At 41.3% G+C, this 21,688-nt stretch overlaps 1 protein-coding gene across 10 annotated transcripts in view; it reads left to right on the top strand.

Annotated features, from left to right (window-relative positions):
- Nucleotides 1-21,411, top strand: part of SEMA6D (semaphorin 6D) — a 129,640-nt gene extending 108,229 nt beyond the window's left edge. For 2 of the 10 annotated variants that reach the window (XM_014306480.2, XM_031055845.1), the window contains exons 2-19: nt 6,623-6,764; nt 7,145-7,256; nt 7,860-7,920; nt 8,034-8,096; nt 8,183-8,284; nt 8,505-8,595; nt 8,873-8,992; nt 9,439-9,527; nt 10,271-10,488; nt 10,597-10,728; nt 10,920-11,075; nt 11,157-11,330; nt 12,049-12,189; nt 12,289-12,366; nt 13,156-13,247; nt 13,592-13,648; nt 15,466-15,633; nt 17,727-21,411. In XM_014306480.2, coding sequence (XP_014161955.1) covers nt 6,656-6,764; nt 7,145-7,256; nt 7,860-7,920; nt 8,034-8,096; nt 8,183-8,284; nt 8,505-8,595; nt 8,873-8,992; nt 9,439-9,527; nt 10,271-10,488; nt 10,597-10,728; nt 10,920-11,075; nt 11,157-11,330; nt 12,049-12,189; nt 12,289-12,366; nt 13,156-13,247; nt 13,592-13,648; nt 15,466-15,633; nt 17,727-19,030 — 3,267 coding nt within the window. In that variant the 5' untranslated portion in view covers nt 6,623-6,655 and the 3' untranslated portion in view covers nt 19,031-21,411. The remainder of the gene's footprint in view (nt 1-6,622; nt 6,765-7,144; nt 7,257-7,859; nt 7,921-8,033; nt 8,097-8,182; nt 8,285-8,504; nt 8,596-8,872; nt 8,993-9,438; nt 9,528-10,270; nt 10,489-10,596; nt 10,729-10,919; nt 11,076-11,156; nt 11,331-12,048; nt 12,190-12,288; nt 12,367-13,155; nt 13,248-13,591; nt 13,649-15,465; nt 15,634-17,726) is intronic. The other 8 variants (XM_005419642.2, XM_031055848.1, XM_031055847.1 and 5 more) reach the window with 8 other exon arrangements.
- The last annotated feature ends 277 nt before the right edge of the window (nt 21,412-21,688 follow it).

The raw sequence follows: 21,688 nt of genomic DNA, 5'->3' as shown, positions 1-21,688 counted from the left end.
ATCTGGCGTTCAAGTAAATTTCTGATCACAGGAGAATTTAGCCCTCAAAGTGCTTCTAATCAAACACTAAACACTTGCATCATTAAAAGTCACCCCAGCCATTTTGCAAGTTTTGTCAACTCGTTCTAGAGCAAGAGGAGTGCGCTTGCTGCCACGTTCAAAGCCTGCAAACAACTGAAGTGTAGCTGGCAGTGCCATAAGCCAATTAAGATGAAAGCTGTGATACTCACTGGTAGGGTTTCATCACTTTAATATTAAACTATCTTTTTTTACTTAGGCATAGATCAAGAGGTGTTAATGCAGAATCCTTAAAAGAAGTCAAGTATTATCTTAAAATAACAGACCTGTTATTTGCACTTTCATGCTCAATTAATATCTCAGCTCTAAATATCCTAATTTTTTTTCCTCAGAGCTGCAGACTTTAAAGTTGTTATAAAAAGTAAGGATGGCTGCATACTGCGAGTTTACATTTGGGTGTATGTTTATAGGACAGAAAGAGTTGTTATTTCCTATTCATTCATACAAAATCATGCCTCGTGTTCCTGAAAGGGACTGCAAGAATTAAGTACCTTTCTTTCATTATAGCCACAAATATTTTCCTGTGTTATTTGATAATTAGCTGAAATAATTTGTCACCAAATCCCACAACATGGATTTATCACATCATAGAGAGTCTCTGAGATTTGAATGTACTGTAAACCTCTGTGTCAGGCATTGCCTTCAGGAACTTTATTGAAGTCAGCCTTCATTAGGAGAAACACATACTGAAATGACATTAAAAGAATTATAAAGAAAATCACACTTGCATTGATGCTGGCTGTTGCATCCCTGTTTTGGGAGGACTTACCACGCTATAATGCAATCGCATCATTGGAAAACCTATGTATAGATATGACCTAAAATGGGAATCTAATCCCCTGCCTTTCCTATCAGAAATACTGATACAGATTTTTAAGGCAAATGTTGCATTCTATGTGGAACACTTTCTGGCTTGTAAGCAAATGACTCATCATACACATTTCACACAGTAAGACATTGAAAAAAAAGACCAAGACCAAAAAATAGAGATAGGAAAAATAATTGTTGGCTCCCCCTCTAGAGTTTGAAACAGCAGACCCTGGGCCATGCTGGTCTTATATTTTGACTCAGATGGTACAAAAAGGCTCCATTTTTCTATTTTGATTACTAAAACACACTTTTGCCTGGTTCCCCCAGTGCATGGCTCTGCTCTGGAGTTATTTTATTCCAGTCACAGCAGGGATGAGGTGCTATTCTGGGTGGATGTTCTGGTGCATCTGTGGTTGCCAATGTGTACATTTCTACAAGTCTAGGATGGCCCTGAAGGCAGCCTGTACCACCTTCATGTATTTTCTTCTGAACATTTTGTCTTCAGAAAGGATTGACCTGGTTGACAAACTGAAATTGAGCAGCACTCCCTTTCTGCGCTCACTGGTGAGCTGTGTTCTCTCTGCAGCTGGCTCAAGCTGAACCTCTCCCACCTGGCAGCAGTTACCATCAGCAAGTAAACTCAGGTGCAAATCCTTAGCCCCCCTAAGCAGAGTCACTGCCAGCAGGCTTTTACCTTCATGAAGCCCAGAACTTGAACCATGCCCTTTTCAGGTAGTGGTTTTTAACTGCTGTAGACCATAAGTGATTTGTACATCAAAAGATAATCCCTGATAATCCCTGAGGCTGCAGTAAACAAGATTTTTATCCTTTCTGCACTAGTCCTTTGCATCCAAAATAAAGGGGAGAGGTGCTAAACACAAGTGAGTTTCCATTCAGCCTTTATTTGGGTGCAGGTGGAATCTGTGACTTGCTCTAGCCTGGCCAATAGATCTTTGTTGCTTGAGTGTTCTTCTGGTTGAAGAGCTTCAAGGCACTGCTTTGGCCAAGGGCTCAGTGCCTGAAGCCACTGTCCAAGGCTGCCCTGAGCCCCTCAGCAGGGCTTGTTTCAGTGGAAGTTGCTGGGTTTTGCACAAGATCAGCTTCGCTCTGCATCAGGGACTCAGTCTCAGCTGTAGGCCCTGAGAAACTTGTTGAACATCTGTGAACAAGCAGCAGTAGAAAAATTTTTGTTTTGGCTTAACTTTTTTTATTAGGGTGGTTTCATGCTCAAGATTTCAGAAGGTACCATCTGACAAAGACACTAGTCAGTGCCTTTGCACTAATTAGCGCCCTCAGGGAGCCATTTGCATGCAGGAAGAAACAGAGGACAGCAGGGATTTCCTGATTTGTCCGAGTCCAGTCAGCTGGGATTGTGGGAAACCACATCAACATAAATTGACTAGGCTCAGCATATTAGTAATCAATTCTGCCTGTCCCCCCTCAACATTATGGCCAACTTGTACTTCCAAGCACAGAGGGGATCCTTGGTCTCACCTAATAGCCTGGGTCTGGTGGAGCAGGAAGGTGATGCAGTCATTTAGTCAGCTTTTATTTTTGCAACCCTTTCCTCCATTCCTTGCCAAACTCTGCACACTTTTAGGATGTATCTTTTGTTCTGACCTGTCTTGAACCTGAGCCTGCATTTGCTGTACTGCACTCCTGTCTGTGCTTAGCATTTTGGGAAGCATTTATCGTGTTAAGATTTTTAAGGGTTTTTTTTTTTTTTTTCAGTAAGTAGAAAATATTGCATCAGTCTGGTTTGGAGCCATTTTATATTTTGCTTCTCCCCAGCAGGCTGAATGTCCTTTCCCTTCCCCCTTCTCTTTTACGTGGCAGTGCACGGAAAGATGATTGATGGAGCGTCACCAGCACATTGTCAAAGGCTGGAATAGATTAATGGGCAAGAAACACCAGCCTGTTCCCCTTCGTGTGTGATTGTTTGAAGGCAGGCTCATATTTTAACAGGAATTATATCCTGCTTCTCTGGATTCCCCCAATCAGGAATTGAAGGATGGGATTTCTATCTGAGATTGAAAGGTGGCAGCCACAAAGAGCCAGTTTATTACTTGGGACAACTGCCTGCCTCCCATCTGACCAACAGCATCTCCCTGAGGCCTGTCTCAGGCAGGTTGCTCGCCTCCTTAACAAGGTGGATTTTTGCCACCAGTTAACATTTACACCTCTAGTTCCTTCTCCTTGCAGACACAACTCATTATGGCACAGGCCACGCGGCCAGAGGAGCTCTGATCTGTATCCCCATTTTCACCTGAGGGACACTGCTCAGTGTGCCCATGCTGCAGGGAAGGAGCACATCTGACCCCAAGCAGCTCAGAACCTTTGAAAAAGCTTTTTTGGTGCTTGGCCTGGGCCACAAAGTCAGCCTTGATCTGTGCCTCAATTCCCCAGCTGCAAAACAAGGATAGCAATATGGTAATTTCCAAACATTGCACTTGCCATGGATTGTTTTCTAGCAGAAATGCTAGGAATGCAATTTATAAGAGAAATTAATCAAAGACTGGGCTGAATCCTGGCAGGGGAAAATAATCAAACCCAGAGTATGAATGTTTTCTACATTTTCCTGAAGGTAGACATTGCCAGCGTTTCGTAATCAGCTCTTTCGGGCCTAACAGATATTTCAGCTTTGTTATTTCTAGTCCCCAGTAGTGGCCTCCGCTAAAAGGTTTGAATGTGGCAGGAATTACATCTTTCACACCAGTCTGTCTGTGTCTACCAGAAGGCTACACCTGGCTGTCATAAACCCCTGCTCCAAGGGCAAGATGGAGCCCATTTTTCTGATTATCCAGGAAACAGCTGTTCTTCCCAGTTTATTCTCTCTTCAGTGGTTCTCATCTCGAGCCGGTGTCCAACCAGATAAAAGCTGCATTTAAGAACCTCTTGAAGCAGGTGAATTTTCTTTTCATATGTAGCTGGAAAGCAGAGCTACTGTTAATATTCTTTTAGTAATTTTACAAGCAAAATAATAAAGAAATCTGTACTTGTTGCCTGGCTGGTGAGAAGTGATTACCTGTGGTTTGCTGATCCAGTGCAGCTCTCTGGCTGCTTTCCTGTCTTGTGACCAAGGTCTGTGCTTCATGTCAGTATTTTCTTTGATAGAGATTTGCAAAAGATGATGTTTAGTTAGAAAAGATTGCTGAACATAACTATTCCTGCCTTGTGTGTTCTCAGGGTTCATCTCTGGAGTATCCTGAGATGTTTGAGGGTTTTTTGGGGAATGTGAATTTGTTTCTGCTCTGGATGCAGCCTCTGGGGAAACACATCCTCTGGATTTACATTTACAAAACTGTGCATTCTTTTAGTGAGTTTGATACCCTGCCTGAAATTTGAATCTGTTTGAGAGAACTGATACTTTGTTTACCTGGCATTTCAGTTGTTTTGCTTTTGTGACAGTTTGCTGCATATTGGCCATGATAATCATGACCTAAAAACAAGTTGCCCTGTGACAATTGTGACCTAAAAACAAATATAAATTGCCCTTTTTTCTGCAGCCATTTCCTGGAGTCCAGAAGTCAGTATCTGCCTCTGTAAGGCAGGTTACATGGAAGATTTGTAGTTGTCACCCCAGTCTGTTCTTCCCAGATGGAACACTGGAAGGGAAAAGAAACTTCCTGTTACATGCCCCTGCTTGGCACAGGTGGAACTTGTACAGTTTGCAAGTTGTGTGCAGTTTGAAGCTGGGCCAGGGTCTCTTTGAGTCATGATGTGGGCCACAAGCAGCCTCATCTTCGATGCTGACTGCAGCCTACATGTCTGGGAGAGCTTCTTGCTCTTTGGCAATTTGTATTCATTTGTTCTCCAAGAAAACAAGGCTTCAGGGAAGACTTTTACTAAGCACCTTATAGATGTTACTGTGCACCAACTCAACATGCAGTTGATGTGTCTCCCCTTTCTCTTTCTCTGCCAAAGGAGTGGGCTGGGTCTTTGGAGCCTGCTTTTCCTTACAAAAAGCCCCCCCAAAAAAAAGATTGTGTAAGCATTAATGATTTGTTATTGTGTCTGGGAGCCACAGTGCTGCAGGACTTTGCTCTAATGGTGCTTTCACAAGAAAGAACTAATTTGACTAACTTTATTAATTCCAGTTTGTTTTAAGTTTGCTCATTAGCAATTTAACGCAAGATGCTTCAGCTGAAGAGGCCATGTCAGGACAGGGAAGAGCAGAGGGAAAGTGCCAGGAATCATTAGTGTTTATTAACCACTGCACTCATCAATCTTGACTAAGAGCACAGCCCATTCGTTCTGGACTGGTGGACTGAGATACAGAAATATCATTAACAGTGAAAATGCTTCTTTCCAGGTCAGTCTGTAATGGGCAGGCATCCAGACAACACCCCCACCCCATCCCCAAATGTTCCCAGCCCTTCAGCTGCTCTCCTCACAGTGCAGCCCAAACTGACAGCTCAGCAGCCTCTGGAAGGAGGAAGCCCTGCCCCTAGCCAGCCATAGTATCAATTAACAAATACAGCATTTTCGTCCCCCATAAGCATTACTGAAAGGTTAAGTGTTGTTATGAAGGGGTTTTTTAATTGCTTTTCAAATTATTAAATGATTAATACTTTTGTGCTTTGCTGGATCAGGTCTGGCACTTTGTGTTGGCAACATATTCTTCTTACTGAAAGTCTTGAAACATTAAAATGGAAAGGTTTCTCTTTTTTTTTTCTGTTTAGACAAAGCATTTAATAACCAATTTCAGCAACTGCAAGGCACTGAGCTGATGACTCAGAGCTCTGACCTGTGAGTCGGGGCTGAATGAATGCCTCCAAAAGGTTGGAGGAGGGAATAATACTACATTTGCCAGGTTTCTAATGAGAAATATGACTCCTGCCCAGTCCACTTGCAGTCATTAAGGATCACATTTCACTTTGAGATGTGTTTTCTTGCATCCTACCCAAATTGCAACTTGAGTAGTTATTCTGCTCACTGAAATATCCCTGTGGTTTAATTGAAGTTATGTTTCCCTTCCCCTCTTAAAAGCTTTGTTGTCTAACGTTGTGGTGTTGTCATGATCTGTGCTGTCTGATCTGCAGAGCACACACACACAACCCCCAGGTGAAAGCCTCTGAAGCCTTTGGCAGTAGGAGATAGAATGAGGGGGAAGTGGCATCTTGGGAAGGTGGTTCAGCACTGCATCCCCATTTGAGTCTCTTGCCACCCTTGGGAAGTGTGTGACAACGCTGTCACACTGCAGGGGCAGCATTATGCATTTACTTTGCACATGTGTAAGTCACTGCACAAGGCAGAGCATCAGGTGCCTGCTCCTGGGCATCAGGTCTGTGACAATGGGCACGTTGAACTGAGCACTGAGATGGCACAGCCTGGAAACAAGCAATGACATTAAATCACAGCATGGATGTTCAGACAGACTGTGTGTGTCATGATGTTTTGTGGATGAGATTTAGGTACTTTATGGGAAAAGGGTGTGTGTTGGATGACATTTGGTGATTGAGGGGATGGAAAGAGATTGCAGTTTAATTAAAATTCTAATCCCAAGTTTGACAATATTTCTTGCCAGGTCAGCAGCCTGTATGTTCTGTTTCCGATTCTGTGAATTAAATGGGCTGACAGTCGTCATTTCTTCGGAAATGCCTGTGAATCCAGCTAAGAATTAGCAACCATCAATGGTTCAGAGCAGCTTCGAGCAGGGCTGTGTCACACAGCAGTTTCCCCCAGTGTCCCATGCTGCCACAGCCTCACCGCTGTGTCCCTGTCCTGTCCACAGGTAGTTGAGCAGTGCTGTCACCTGTCCCCAGCCATGAGGCTCCCCGTGCTCTGTGCCTTGGTGACGCTTCTGAACCTGTCCCCCTGCCGGGCCGTCAGCTTCCCCGAAGACGAGGACCCCATCAATGTCGTGGACTACCACTGTAAGTAATCTGCATAAAGTGCTGATAAACATCAGGGAAAAAGTTCTAGTGTTGATTTTATTTTTTTTTTCCTTGCTCCCCACCATGGGAAATTAAAAAAAAATCTGATTCCTTTCAAATTGAAATGTGTTTACTGGCTTTGTATCTTTAATAGAACACTTAATCATTTTCTTAAAAAAGCAATCAGAAATACAGCAATAATTTCAGGAAAAAGAACATTTGCTGACATTAGCCATCTTTTCCTCATTTATATTCAAGACATTACTCAAGGAATTTAGTTTAAACCCTTCTACACCTAGTATATACAGCTAATCAATGCCATATATTGATTCTTTAGCTCTATAATCCTGAGTGATGGTGTAGCCCATTTTTACTTGCAGATTCAAGGCAATATCCAGTATTTAGAGGACGCCCTTCAGGCAATGAATCTCAGCACAGACTGGACTTCCAACTAATGTTGAAAATTCGAGACACACTTTATATCACTGGCAGGTAATTTTCCTTCACTCAGTTCATTAGATTAAAATTCTTTTCTCTTCTGGTTTTGCATTTATGTATAAAATTCATTTAGAAAAATGTGCAGAATATGATAAAAATTAGAACTGGGGCAGAATTTCCCAGAGAAATATACCGTATCTATGGCCAGTGCATGAAAATTGGATTTGAAGGCTGCAGTTACTGTAGTTAAGCTTAAACCAATGATCAAATGCTCTTTTCCCTCTTTTATATTACTGCCCTGCCTGATAAAAACCTCTCCTGATCATTTTAAACTTGGACTGACACGTCAGGGCTGTAGGAAGTGATGATAACACACTTACATATTTACAGCCCGGGTTAGTCCTCGGCAGAATGGGCAGACAGGGATGGACAGCTGGACACTGCAGGTGCTATCTCAGGACCACAGCAATAAAAATCAAAGCCAGCCCATGTTACACATGAACAACCTTCTTCCATTTACATTAAATGTATTAAATGTATACTTCTATTTCGTAGAAGTTGCTGGTCTAACATAACATTCTGAAAATGGATTTAGCTTATCAAATAAAGAGGCACAGAATTAATTAATTTACTGCTGTCTTTTTACTCTGCAAACAGGGACCAGGTTTACACTGTAAACTTAAATGAAGTTCCAAAATCAGAAGTTATCCCAAGCAAGGTGAGTAGATGCCTGCTGGAAAGGGAGAGGTGTTTTCTTTCGTTTTAATGGGTTGTTTTAAGAATTTGCTGTGGCAAAGAATTCAAATGTTCCTTTCTGGTCTACTTTAACAGAAATTAACATGGAGATCAAAGCAGCAGGACAGAGAGAACTGTGCTATGAAAGGCAAACACAAAGTAAGTTTAGCACATTATAGAAAAATGACACTAGTATTTATTACATACATGGAGTTTGTGATTAATACATCTTACTCTCTTTTCAGGATGAATGCCATAACTTCATTAAAGTCTTTGTTCCAAGAAATGATGAGATGGTGTTTGTCTGTGGAACAAATGCATTTAACCCTATGTGCAGATACTATCGGGTAAGAGTACTGAAGATTTCATTAATCTCTTACTGATTTTGCTTGCACTGGTTATGCCATAGCCAATACATCCAGTGTGCCTGGAGAGTGCTTCAAGGTGAAATAAAAACAGACAGAAGCCAATGTGCTGAATTAAGTTTTGTGGAAAGACAATGTTTTGCTTTTGTGCCAGTGCACAAAATAGAAATGACACTATCACCCATTTCTTTTTCTTCTCTAGTTGAATACATTAGAGTATGATGGGGAGGAAATTAGTGGTTTGGCAAGATGCCCATTTGATGCCAGACAAACCAATGTCGCCCTCTTTGCTGGTAAGAACTTTTACTTGTAATGAGTCTAAATGATTAATGACACCAAAGGAGACAGAGAGCTTTTAAAGCAAGCACAGGAAAGTTAAAGGTGTCATGGTGCCCCTGCTCTTAAATTTTTTTAAGGGCCTACAAAGGATTAGAAGCTGACCTGTTAATAAATAGGTTACAGCAGTCTGGGGAAGTGTGACAGTAAAGAAATGGGGAAAAATACAGGCTAGTCAGAATTCTCTAGACTACTAAAGGCCTCTTAATACCATGTTTTCAACTTCCATTTTAGATGGAAAATTGTATTCGGCAACAGTAGCAGATTTCCTGGCAAGTGATGCTGTTATTTATCGCAGCATGGGGGATGGATCTGCCTTAAGAACAATAAAGTATGACTCCAAATGGATAAAAGGTAATTTGGGGTGTGTTTTCCCATCCACATGGCAAATGTAATTTTAGTGGCACAGAAGGTCAGGTTATACACAGTCAGCCTGGTTTACACATATGCTACAACGTCAGCATGTATGAGGCTTTCAGAATTTTAAAAAGGTGCATAATGAAAAAAAACCAGACAAAATTTTTGTTAAATCCTTCAACAAATGAATTTGTAGTAACAAAATACTTCAGTTGTAATACAATTTCTGTGGGGCCTTGTTACAGTCCATTAGCCAATGCTAAAGACTTCAAGTTCATTTAAACTCCAGTGCACCTGTATATGGACATCCTGAAGTACCTGGAAGACTGGAGCTCACCTTGGCTGGTGTGGACCTGGGCAGGAGCTGCCAAGTCTCACAGTGTCACTGTCGTGTGCCCATTGAGCAGTTCTTTGAAGTAACTTCTCCTTGCTCTTTCTTACAGAGCCACACTTCCTCCATGCCATAGAATATGGGAACTATGTTTATTTCTTCTTCCGAGAAATTGCTGTAGAGCACAACACTTTAGGCAAGGTCAGTATCGGCACCGTGAGCGTTGAGTCACAGCAGAAGGAGCTCATCCTAAAACAGCATCAGGAACCAGCACAGTTCATAATATGAAGGAGGAACTAGGACAAAGCTTGCACAGTTTTACCATGGTTATAATTTACAGGGAGGGGAGAAAAAAAGAAGTAGAGCAATGCATTCTTCAACCAAAAAGCTGTTTCTGTTCTCAGTTAGTGAGCTCGCTACAGGTGTCTTTCAATGTGCTGTTGCCTTAGTGCTGCTGTTGCCTTAACTCTTGTGCCAAGTACTGGAAAAGCTGAGGGTGTTTTCATGCTTATTAAAGAAACAAAAGAAAACAACACAAAAGGAGAGCTTCAAAGAAGTTTCTCTAATGTCCCTGGATATTGAATAATTCAGTCATGCCAGTACAGAGTAGAATACTCATGCCTCACCATGGAAGGATATTCTACAATCAATTATTAAATCTCTTACACATGGTTAATTAAAGTCTTTAAATCTCACTAACAATATGATTTTGAAGGTGAAAAGGGTGGGAGCAAACTGTGGAGATGCATTTGCTTGGTGATACATTAAGATGCCTGTGTACTACGAGCTGAACAGCATTTGCTTTCATCTTCTCTGTGCAGATAAATGGCAGCTTCCTGTTAACAACATTATCTTGGTGTTTTATTAAGAACTCACAAACAACCACTGTTTCCCTTGCATCTCTCAAGCCTCTCTCCCTTTTTCCTTCTTTTTTCCTTTCACAGGCTGTGTATTCCCGTGTGGCACGCATCTGTAAAAATGACATGGGGGGCTCCCAAAGGGTCCTGGAGAAGCACTGGACATCATTTCTGAAAGCTCGGCTCAACTGCTCAGTTCCTGGGGATTCATTCTTCTACTTTGATGTTCTGCAGTCTATCACAGACATCATAGAAATCAATGGAGTGCCCACTGTTGTGGGTGTATTCACCACACAGCTCAACAGGTAAGAGATGAGCAACCTTTCATCAAAGGCAGATCTTGGGTTCTCTCTTACATTGAGATTGGTGCCATTGTAATCTGAGTTCTTGAAACCATTTTTCGAATTTTACAGCATCCCTGGTTCAGCAGTGTGTGCTTTCAGCATGGATGACATTGAGAAAGTCTTCAAAGGGAGATTTAAAGAACAAAAGACTCCTGACTCTGTTTGGACAGCTGTACCTGAAGACAAAGTACCAAAGCCAAGGTAAAAGGTTCTTACGATGTCATAACATTGTCCCTGTAAAGAGCTACCTTAAATCAGCTGCACTCTGAGTGCCTTGCTGGGTAAAACCCAAAGCAGAGCTTGATGCTTCAGCCATAAGGATGCTCATTAACTGTCTGCCTTCTCTCATTAACTAAAATATCAAGAGGAAAACAATATTGTTCTCATTTCAGACCTGGCTGCTGTGCAAAACATGGCCTAGCAGAGGCTTACAAAACCTCCATTGATTTCCCAGACGAAACGCTCTCCTTCATCAAATCTCATCCATTGATGGACTCAGCTGTTCCCTCAGTCACTGAGGAGCCCTGGTTTACCAAAACACGTGTCAGGTATGACAGTTCAAAAGTAACACTTGTGAAAAGGAAAACAAGACAACTTGCTGTTAATGATGTGCCTTCTGGTCTTGCTAGATACAGATTGACAGCAATTGCTGTAGACCACGCTGCTGGACCCTACCAGAACTACACAGTCATATTTGTTGGCTCTGAAGCAGGAGTAGTACTTAAAATCTTGGCAAAGACCAGGCCTTTTTCTTTGAATGACAGCATATTACTGGAAGAGATTGAAGCATATAATCATGCAAAGTAAGTATTACCAGAACATGTAAGCTCTTCATCTAGTCCTTGGAACCCAGCTAAAAAAGATTATGGTAAACTAGCTCATTATCACCAACATCACCACTTGTTTGTCATTTCATCATGTTCCTCATGTTGAATAACCTGAAAGTATTTGGTCACTTGCCATTTTGCATGGGTTGAATGAACAATCTAATTCCACTCCAGTGACGTCAGTGACATGGTCTAACTCTCCCGCAAATACTTCTGAAACGTCAGAAGTCTTTGGTGATGTTAAAAAGAAATTATCTGTGCTTATCTTGAGGGTTGCTCAAGAGTGGCTGATGGTGTATAACCTATATCTGATCATTTTAAAATTGTTTATTTTTTGGCACAAAGAATTTGGGAGTGGAAACATTCCAATTTAACTCTAGAGCCATCCAATACAGGACTCCTCTTCTGCTCTCTCATGATACTTATGCTAACTGAGAGAACAAAGAAAATGGATTTGGATTTTTTTTTCCTACATAGTTCAGCAAACGTCTCACCTAGCTGTTAGCAGGAGCCAGAAGCCAGCATTTGATAACTCAGAGGTTTGTTTAGCAATGATTCAGCACAGAGTCATAGGTTACATTTATGTATGTGAGAAGTTTCTGTTCAGTAGCTACACAGACAATAAATAAAATGTTTACTGCACAAAGTACTACAGTCACTAAAGCAGTGGCCTGCCCTTGTTTTTGCTGACCAGGTGTAATGCAGAAAGCGAGGAGGACAGAAGAGTCATTTCCCTCCAGCTGGACAGAGACCACCATGCTCTGTTCGTGGCATTCTCCAGCTGCGTCGTTAGAATTCCCTTGAGTCGGTGTGAGCGTCACGGGTCATGTAAAAAGTATGGCTCCCTTCCTGACCCCCCCCTAAAGCAAGGGCGCCAACATTTCTTTAGAAGGAAGTAAAAAATGCATGATTTTCGGGGTTTTTCTCTTGTAAGGGCATGTATTGCTTCACGGGACCCGTACTGTGGCTGGTTAGACCATGAGGCGTGTGGAAGAGTGACACCAGGCATGCTGTAAGTACTCCTTCTCAAGTTAGCCCAGCATCTCTAAATATACTTTACACGAGCTCATGCCCTGTGCTCTTCCCTTGCACACAGTTACTAAATCTCTGGTTTTTTAAAGATTTTTTTCCCAGTGGATTGTATCTGTAAGAGAACTGAATGCTAAGTCTGGCCTAATTCTGGAATCTCTGGGTAAAGACTTGCATTCAGTGGGAGTTTTAGATGTGTAGGAGGACAGGCAGACCTGTAGGAAGAGCAGTTGGAAGCAGGAAGGCAAGAAATTGCAGCATGCAAACCTGAGCAGCTCCAAGAGGACAGGACACAGTATCCCCTCCCAGGCGTGCTCGTGGTCAGGGCACAGGCAATTGCAAATATGAAAGCACAGGATTCACAGTGGGAAGAGCAAGGCTGTGCCTCCGCAGTGGCGCTGGGGTGTTATATATGCATACCAAAGGCATTTTGCACAAATCAAGTCTGTAATGTATGGTGCACTAGCAGCTGTATCTTAAAAGGAGGCCTTTGTAGCAGGCCAGTGCAAACTTTAACTGGTATAATTGGATGGTTGTATCTAAACCCAAGAGCATGCCCAGTGGAGAAGACATGATGTAGTTGTTAAAAAATGGGATTGTTTTTCTTCTGTTTCCTGGCATAAGCACACAGAGATAGTTTTAAAGCCGGACTATCCTGTACATTTTGTACAATCCTTTGGGCCATACACTGGCTGTTGTGTATGTTTTCATCTGCTGCTTCCAGGAAAAAAAAAATCTCCATTTGTATCCTTACTAATACTGTTAATTGCAGGTTCTCTTTGTTTGTTTCATACAACCACAGCACTGGAGGATACGTCCAAGATGTCGAATACGGCAACACGGCACAGCTTGGGGACTGCCATGGTAAGGCACAGTCACTGCTGCTCCTGTGGAATGTCTCACCATAGTCTGTGGCCACACCTCACTGTGGATGTTAAATTTCTGATGAGCTTTTCAGTAACATGATGAACACATCACCTGGTGTTACTGTGAATGTTCACAAAGCTGAGCTTTTTAGTCCTGGGTGGCAGTGTTTTTCTCTTTCCTTCACCAGTTTACAGCTATTTGGGGTCTACAGCAAAGTATTGAAGAATTTATTTTTTGTAACCAGTGATATTTTAGTTTTTATTTTCCATTACTCAGGTTTGAGATCTTTTGCTTTCTTTTTGTTACTTTTTACTGATTACTTGTTCCTTTAATTCTTTTAGAAATTTTGCCTACTACAGCTACACCAGATTACAAAATATTTGGCGACCCAACATCTGGTTAGTTTTTTTTAATTTTTTTGAATTAATGACCTTTACTTTCCTTCAGTTCAGCATTTTCAGCCCTTTTTTCCTTCCTTTTGCACAGTTGGCAATCCTCCATTTTTGTGCTTTTACATGTTCCCACTGATGGTAAAGATAGTCAGACTCTTCTCACTCAGCACTTCACCCTGTGTAGCCGCATGTTAACAGCTCATTATTTATTGAGACATCTTTTATTAAAGAGCCTGATTAACATAGATGACATCTTCACTGCACGAAGTCCACTAAGCTTTACTCTTGATCCCCAGCCATGCGTTTGTGAATGCCCCTCTTGGTCATCTCTAGTAGATGAATGGCAGAACTTCATCATCTTCCTCCTTACCTCTCCTTTTCTCTTTTCCTTCTTTCCCAGCAAGCTTTTTGCACAAATACACATTTTCTAAAATGTGTATTTCTTTATTTTTGAAATGCTTTAAGTAGCTTATGCTAATGGAAAAAAATTTAACATCACAAACTATGTAGCTGAATGAGAAATTGTGTAGACAAAAGTGGCTGCAAAAAAATGTTGTGCGTTGTTGTCAGATGGACTTTTGCATCCTTTTCTCCTCCTGTGATTTTTCTGATAAGGTGTTCACGACCAGCCCCTGGTGTTCAGGGACACCCAGTGCTCCTCTGTTGAACTCAAGAGCAGAACCTGTGTTGACTTCAACAGGAGCAAGACTCAGGCCTTACTTTCCAGTCTTTGCTTTTGGAACTTGGGCCTTTGCTTTCAAACCAAGGGCACATTTCTGACTGACAAATAGGACAATAATCTATTTGTATGTTAAATTTGTAAGAGTGCCACAAGCACATTATTGGTGGTTTGATTTCTGACATTTTCACTTCTGTAACTTGACAAGAAGTAACGTTTGAGATAAATATTTTCCAGATCTATTTACCCACAATGCAAGTTAGAGACTCACTTAAGGAAACAAAACAAAACAAAACTGTCACACAGAAATGCTGCCTGGCTTTATGAGTGCTTATCAACTGACAGGACAAAGTGGTATTTTATGACACAATAATTGATACAATTGAACCTTATTTTTAAGTCCTGAATGAGTGTGCTTTTGAAGTACATTTCTCAAGTCTGATCTCAAGCCATAGACTTTCCTGCCTAAACCAACTGGGACAGTGAACACAAAATACTCAAGGGTGCAAATGAGACTGGACTGTAAACCCAATTTTATGAGTTTCCTCTTCTGTGCATTTTCACGTAGGCTGTGGTGGGTCTGTTCAGCAAACATATTACAGAGGAGCCAGAATCTCTGCAGGATTGTTCCTTAGGAACCATTACAAAATAGGGGTTAAAAACATTCCTTTTATCCCTACCTGCAGAAATGGCTCATTCAGCAGTTCCTGGTATACCATAATAGCAGTAATGGAGCTGATCTGGTTTCTCAGGCATAACCTGTCATGAGTGTGCATCGTTCCAAGTAACTTCTTTTTTTTTTTGATGTTTAAAAGGCAGCCAAGTATGTTGTCTCCAGTGAGGAATATAGCAATTAAGTAGACTAAGTTGTTCTTTTCACCCCCACAGTTGCTTGCTTTAACTTTTGCACTGCTTTCACAGTTGACTTCTCTGGCTTTTTGGCTAGCAGCTGTTGAAGTGTAAATGTACTATTTTCATACTTCCAGTTTTGAAGTAATTGATTTTAATCAGCCATCTGTACTTCTGCAGAGTGTAGGGGGGGGTCACATTTTGCTCTGACATGTAACTCCCATAAAATACTGTGTCCAGCTATAGCTTAGATGTGCCATGAAACACATTAATAAAAATCTGTTTGCCACCACAGACATGGAGTTCTCTTCAGCTTCCATTACCACAATGGCAAGTATCCCAGTTATATCACCCAAAGTGATTGGTTCCTGGAAACCTAAAGTGACTGGCTCTCGGAAATTTGTAGTTCAAGATGACCCAAACACTTCTGATTATTCTGATCCATTATCAGGTGTCCCAAAGGGTAAGGCCTTACCAGGGAATACATTGCAGCTGAATGGAAACCTGATAGTCTCAACATTGTCTAAGGCTTAAGTTAAATGTAAGAGCTATGATTGTTGGGCTCTATTTTACACCCATTTCCTGTGAATATGCAGACGGTGCAATCATGTTTTTCATACCTACTTATCCCATGGACAAGTGCTGCTTAGAGCTTATAATGGGAAACACAGATTGTAAGCTTAGTTTTTTTAATCCTAGAGTGGTCCAAAACTCCCTTTGAAATCAATGGCAGTTCTGGATACATTAAAAAATTACCTTCTGCACCTCCGTTTATTGTTTTCAATCTTAAACTGTTTAAGCAGTAACTTAAACACTGGCTTAGACTGTTAGTCCTCATGAATGGTTGCTTATGTTTTGGGTTTTTTTCATTTGGGTTGGGGGTGGTGGCAAAACAGAACACAAAGCAGAGCTCCATGAGACATCTGTTTGTTAAATGGGGCATATCCCAACCTCTGCGTGCCTGGAACGTGGTCCTGAACAAGAGTCAGAGTAGGAAACTGCTGAATTTTTATCCTCTGGATATGAGCATCAGTTTAGAGATGATCTCAGTACATACTGAGACATCCAGAGGTTTTAAGCTGAACACAAGAAACCTAATCTGCCTGTAGTTCATCTTTCTTTAGCCATTCCTCCAGCTAAGTGAGCCTTTGATTAGGTTCTTATGGAAACTGAGACTTTAATTCAATAGGACTACTGCAGTCAACCACAGGATTGAGAAGCTTCCAATCCCCTAACCAAAATTTAACACAGGTCTCTCCCAGTGCACAGCACAACAAGGTGACAGACATGTTTGCACAATTCTGTACTTACTGAAAAAATCTCACCAGCCAAAAACCATTTCTGTTTTATTACCATTCACAAAACATATCAGGTTTCCTATCAGCCATTATGGCCGTGCATTTGTCATTTTAATTTGTTGCAGTTATTTTCTGTTTTGCTTTAAGTTTTTATAATCATCTGCTCTTGGTTCTGAATCACATTTTGTGTCATAGCTATTAGTGAACTTTATTCATGTTTTCCTTCTGCTTCTGCACAGTGCCATTAAAACCTGTAACCCTGAACATTAACAATATTCAAAGGCCTTGCCTCTAACAAAAAGTGACTCTGTTCCTTCCCTCTTGCTCTTTCATTTTAACATCTCTTGGGATAGCAACAAAATTACTTTCATTAAAAACTAACATTGTCTTAGCTGCAAGATGTCTGTGGTTGCTTTAAAAAATCTAAAAAAAAAAAATCAAAGGGAGCTTGTTAATACCCAAATAAAAAAAATTAATCAAATATTCAATTTCTTGGTCTAAGCTAAAAGTTTTAACATTCTCTAATAATTTAACCTAAGTTGTTTTTATAATGTTATGCAAGTATTATGTTCGTTATTGGTAAAAAATAAAAATCAGTGCTCTAAAACAGAATCACATTATCTATCTTCATACTTGGACATGTATAATGAGTGCAGGTGTGCCACTCCAGGACTAGCAGCCTGGGAGTGGAGTAGTTTGCAAGTTTTCTACTGTATTCTGTTAGTGTGGCTGTAACAATGCAGTATATATGTTATACATTTTTACACAACATTTGCATAATCCTGTCTCTCCTTTGATACTGATTTATGAGTTGGGCAGGAAAGTGAGAGAGAAATCCATCCATGAGTTATTAATTGCTGTCTGGCCCAGTAGGACCTTCTAACCTCAATTTTCCAGCAGAAATCATTAATGTTAATAACATAAGGCCCCTATTTGTGAGCCTTAAAGGAAATTTGGGGACAGGCTAAACAAAACATAATATAAGGAGAGAACCTGCGACAAGCATTCCTCATTATCAGAGAAAATGGACAGTCTTCATTTAGCCTTGTCAGTGCACACACAGTCATTTTATAATTTTTATAAAATTATCTGCATTCACCAGTGGAGTAGATTGCAGGATCCTACTGAGTTACGCCAACACCACATCCAGAGCACGTAAAACACTTAATAGACACTTCCATGAGTAAGGGTGCCATCTTCTGAAATATGTCAGTATGAAATACCTGTGGATTTATGATATCCTGCCTGTCTTTTGCAGGTGTGAGGTGGGAAGTACAATCAGGAGAGTCCAACCAAATGGTGCATATGAATGTCCTAATCACTTGTGTCTTTGCTGCGTTTGTCCTGGGAGCCTTTATTGCGGGAGTGGCCGTTTACTGTTACCGGGATATATTTGTGCGGAAATCCAGGAAAATACACAAAGATGCAGAATCGGCTCAGTCCTGCACTGACTCCAGCGGGAGCTTTGCCAAACTGAATGGGCTGTTTGACAGCCCTGTCAAGGAGTATCAGCAGAACATTGATTCACCCAAACTGTACACAAACCTGCTGACCAGCAGGAAGGAGTTGCCTCCAAACGGCGATACCAAGTCCATGATGATGGACCACAGGGGACAGCCTCCAGAATTAGCTGCACTTCCAACTCCAGAATCTACTCCAGTTCTCCAACAAAAGACTCTGCAGGCTATGAAGAGTCAGTCGGACAAAGTGCACGGTAACCTCAACGCTTCACGAAAGGAAACTCCCCTAAAAAGCCCTCAGTTTTTTCCTTCTAGTCCTCCACCCCACTCTCCTCTAAGTCATGGACATATTCCCAGTGCTATTGTTCTTCCCAATGCTACCCATGACTACAACACATCTTTCTCAAATTCTAATGCGCACAAGGCGGACAAAAAGATGCAACATATTGATCATCCACTTACAAAATCATCCAGCAAAAGAGACCACAGGAGATCTGTTGATTCCAGGAACACCCTGAATGATTTTCTGAAACACTTAAATGAAACTACTAATAATCCCAAAGCAATTATGGGAGATATTCAAGTGGCCCACCAGACTTTAATGCTGGATCCAATGGGCAATATGTCTGAGATCCCACCTAAGGTTCCCAACAGGGAGGCGTCTTTATACTCTCCTCCATCGACTCTGCCGAGAAACAGTCCCACAAAACGAGTGGATGTTCCCACCACTCCTGGAGTACCAATGACCTCTTTGGAAAGGCAGAGGGGTTATCACAAAAATTCTTCACAGAGGCACTCAATATCTGCCCTTCCTAAAAACTTGAACTCACCAAATGGTGTTTTGTTATCCAGACAGCCAAGTATTAATCGTGGGGGGTACATGGCTCCCACGGCAGGCACTAAGATGGACTACATGCAAGGGACGCCTGTCAGCGTTCACCTCCAGCCTTCCCTGTCCAGGCAAAGCAGCTACACGAGCAATGGCACCCTGCCTCGCACGGGAATAAAGAGGACACCCTCCCTAAAACCCGACGTGCCACCAAAACCCTCATTCGTCCCTCAGACAACACCAGTCAGACCACTGAACAAATACAGCTACTAGGACATGTCTGTGCTGACATGAGTGTGGCACTGACCTGTACAGGTTCTGAAATGATGTTGTGGTAGACACGTAAGGCAGAGACTTGCTTGTTACTAAGGAGAACAAAGTGGCCAAAGAAGCTGTCTTTACTTGAGCAACATCTGTGTCTTGCCACATGTAGCTGTAGCAAGACTTCCTGTACTTGCTACAAGCAAACACAAAAAAAACAAAGGAAAGTGCTGGTCATTACATTTCTTTTGTTTGGAGCTAAGGAGACATGTAGCACAATGGGGTGGGGGCTACGTTACTGTTCTAAATAGCTAAACAACAGTTGTTGGAAAAAAATCAGTAAGCAAATACTTGAAAAATGGGTTCCATGTTAGACTGCCATTAAGTGTGGTCATTCCCATTAAATGTGAACATTTTACTATGTATGCATTCACCTTGCCTCTTGCACAAATGTCAGAAAATGGTAATGTCTCAATGAATAGCTGGGTTAATAATCAATTTGCTGGAATTAAGTCTCTGGCCCAACTGTAGCATTATTTTTTTCTCTCCATGTATGTGGCATTTTGTTTTTGCCACAGATAAAGCTGTGCGTGTGTGTGGATGTGTGTGTGTACTGTACACACTAGGATGTACTTAGATTCCCATTGCATCTTCTATGCTATGGAATTGTTTACATTGAGCATGACTGAACAAACAGATGACTCTGCCTTCTGCAGCCCGCTGGGCTCAGCTGGAGCCAGCTACGGATGAACTGCGCATCTCTGACAGCCTTCCGAGGGGAACGCCTGGATGAAAGAGCCACCCAGTCAAAGAGTGCTGATATGGTTAATTCTTCATAACTCTGTTATGCTGCTATTGATTCAGAGCTGTGCATTTCAAATCTAGTGTTTTGGGCTGGAACGGGGGAGTTCTGCTGTGTTTCCACAGTGCCTCCATCCAATACCTGGCCACTGTGAACTTGAGCCCCTGTACTTCTCACTGAGGGCAGCTAATTGTCAGTTCACTTGGCAAATGCCGGTGTAACTGGAGAAGGTCACGTTTTTGTTGCATTTAATAACGCCCTACACGCTGATAGACTCTTGTCAATAAAAAAGGAGAAACATTAATTGGCCTGGCAGAAGCAGCCTGTGAAAACTCAACAGTAGTGCAATCAATTTGTTTTTGTTGTGTAAAGTAAGGTTTGTTTTTTTCCAAAGTCATGCAGGTAATGACAATATTCTGTAAATATTATGTGTGAGTTTACCTGAATCTGTGCATTTTGTGCCTTATTCATGCAAATGATAAAAGTACTAAAAAAAAAATTAAATCTGTCAAGTGTTCTCACTATAGCACATATCTCCCGAGTGCCAGTTGTAAAACCTCTCAACAGCACCCAAAAAAAAAAAAGATAAAACACAAGAATAATTAATGGTAACTAAAGGCAGCCTACAATCCAAGAAGACAGCAGCATTAAATCACCTTACCATGATAAACATTCCACTCCAGCTCTCTGAAGGATCAAACAGTTATAATGTGAAATCAAATGAGGTTTCTAGGGTAATGGAACACCTGCTAAAGTTGTGTAAGCTATTTAGTAGGGTTTACAGTATCCACTTGCAGCTGATGTTCAACACAGATGGCTATTTTAGCTTGCAAACTACACACTACCACATTGTTTATTGAACATAACTATAGAAATAACCATGGCAGAGGAATATTCATGAATTAGTGGGACAAATAGCTGCAACGGGTTTCAGAGACGGTGAAGATTTATATTCTGTGTTCAAAGGGGAGAAAAGGTTAGTCACTAAAAACTGGATCTCTGTTACAGAACAAAGAATAAAGGATAGAAGTAGTCATTTTGTTTTCTTGTAAGGCTGTAAGGGACATTTATTTCCTGAGACCTCTGGATCCAAAAATCAATGATCTTTCTTCCTAAACACTTCTGTCTTGCAACTAAAACACTACAGATTAATAACTATTAAAATGTGTTCAGTTGTCAGAAGACACAAACTGATCCGAATTCACTTTACAAATATTAATACAGACTTGTGTGACCCGGAAGATAAATGTATGTGAACCCTGATAACCTCCTGTAACATTGTGCTGCCTTGTAGATGGTAATGTGAGTTCTCTCAGTATTTATGTTGAAATTTCTAACATTCAACCTAGTCCTTATTCTGTTAATTTAATAATAAAAGATGCTTTATCCATTTGTGCAAAGGTAAACGCAGATTGTATCTTTTTTAATGGTACGGCATAAAAAAAGTAACCCTTAAATGAAGCTGCTCTATTACTATAGAGTACTTTAACATGTATAGATATCTTGTAAACTTGTATTGTGGATGTGTAAATAATATGTTCTTTGGGTTTTTAACACCGCATGTAAAGTCAAAATAAAATATTCCCATGTACTGCATGTGTAATTTCATTACTGGTGCACATGTGCTGTGGGATTACTGTGGGGGAAATCTCTCTTTGCCTGCAGTAGCTCTGCAAGGAGGGCGTGGAGCCCTTGGCTGCTCCCTGGCCTGCAGGACTTGCAGAGGCTGGGGTGACACACCAGGGTCCTGTGTGTCCTCTTCAGCCACTCTGAGCTCTGTGTCCCTGGGGCAGTCAGGGTCTGTCAGTGACTTTCGGCCTCCTGAGGTAAATACAAAAATCAGAGTAGCCAGCATGAGGTGATAGAGC

This window comes from Geospiza fortis, unplaced genomic scaffold (genome assembly GCF_000277835.1).
Source record: "Geospiza fortis unplaced genomic scaffold, GeoFor_1.0 scaffold171, whole genome shotgun sequence".
In the NCBI taxonomy this organism is placed as follows: domain Eukaryota; kingdom Metazoa; phylum Chordata; class Aves; order Passeriformes; family Thraupidae; genus Geospiza; species Geospiza fortis.
Note: the sequence above shows the minus strand (reverse complement) of the source record. Positions and strands in the feature narration are given on the sequence as shown.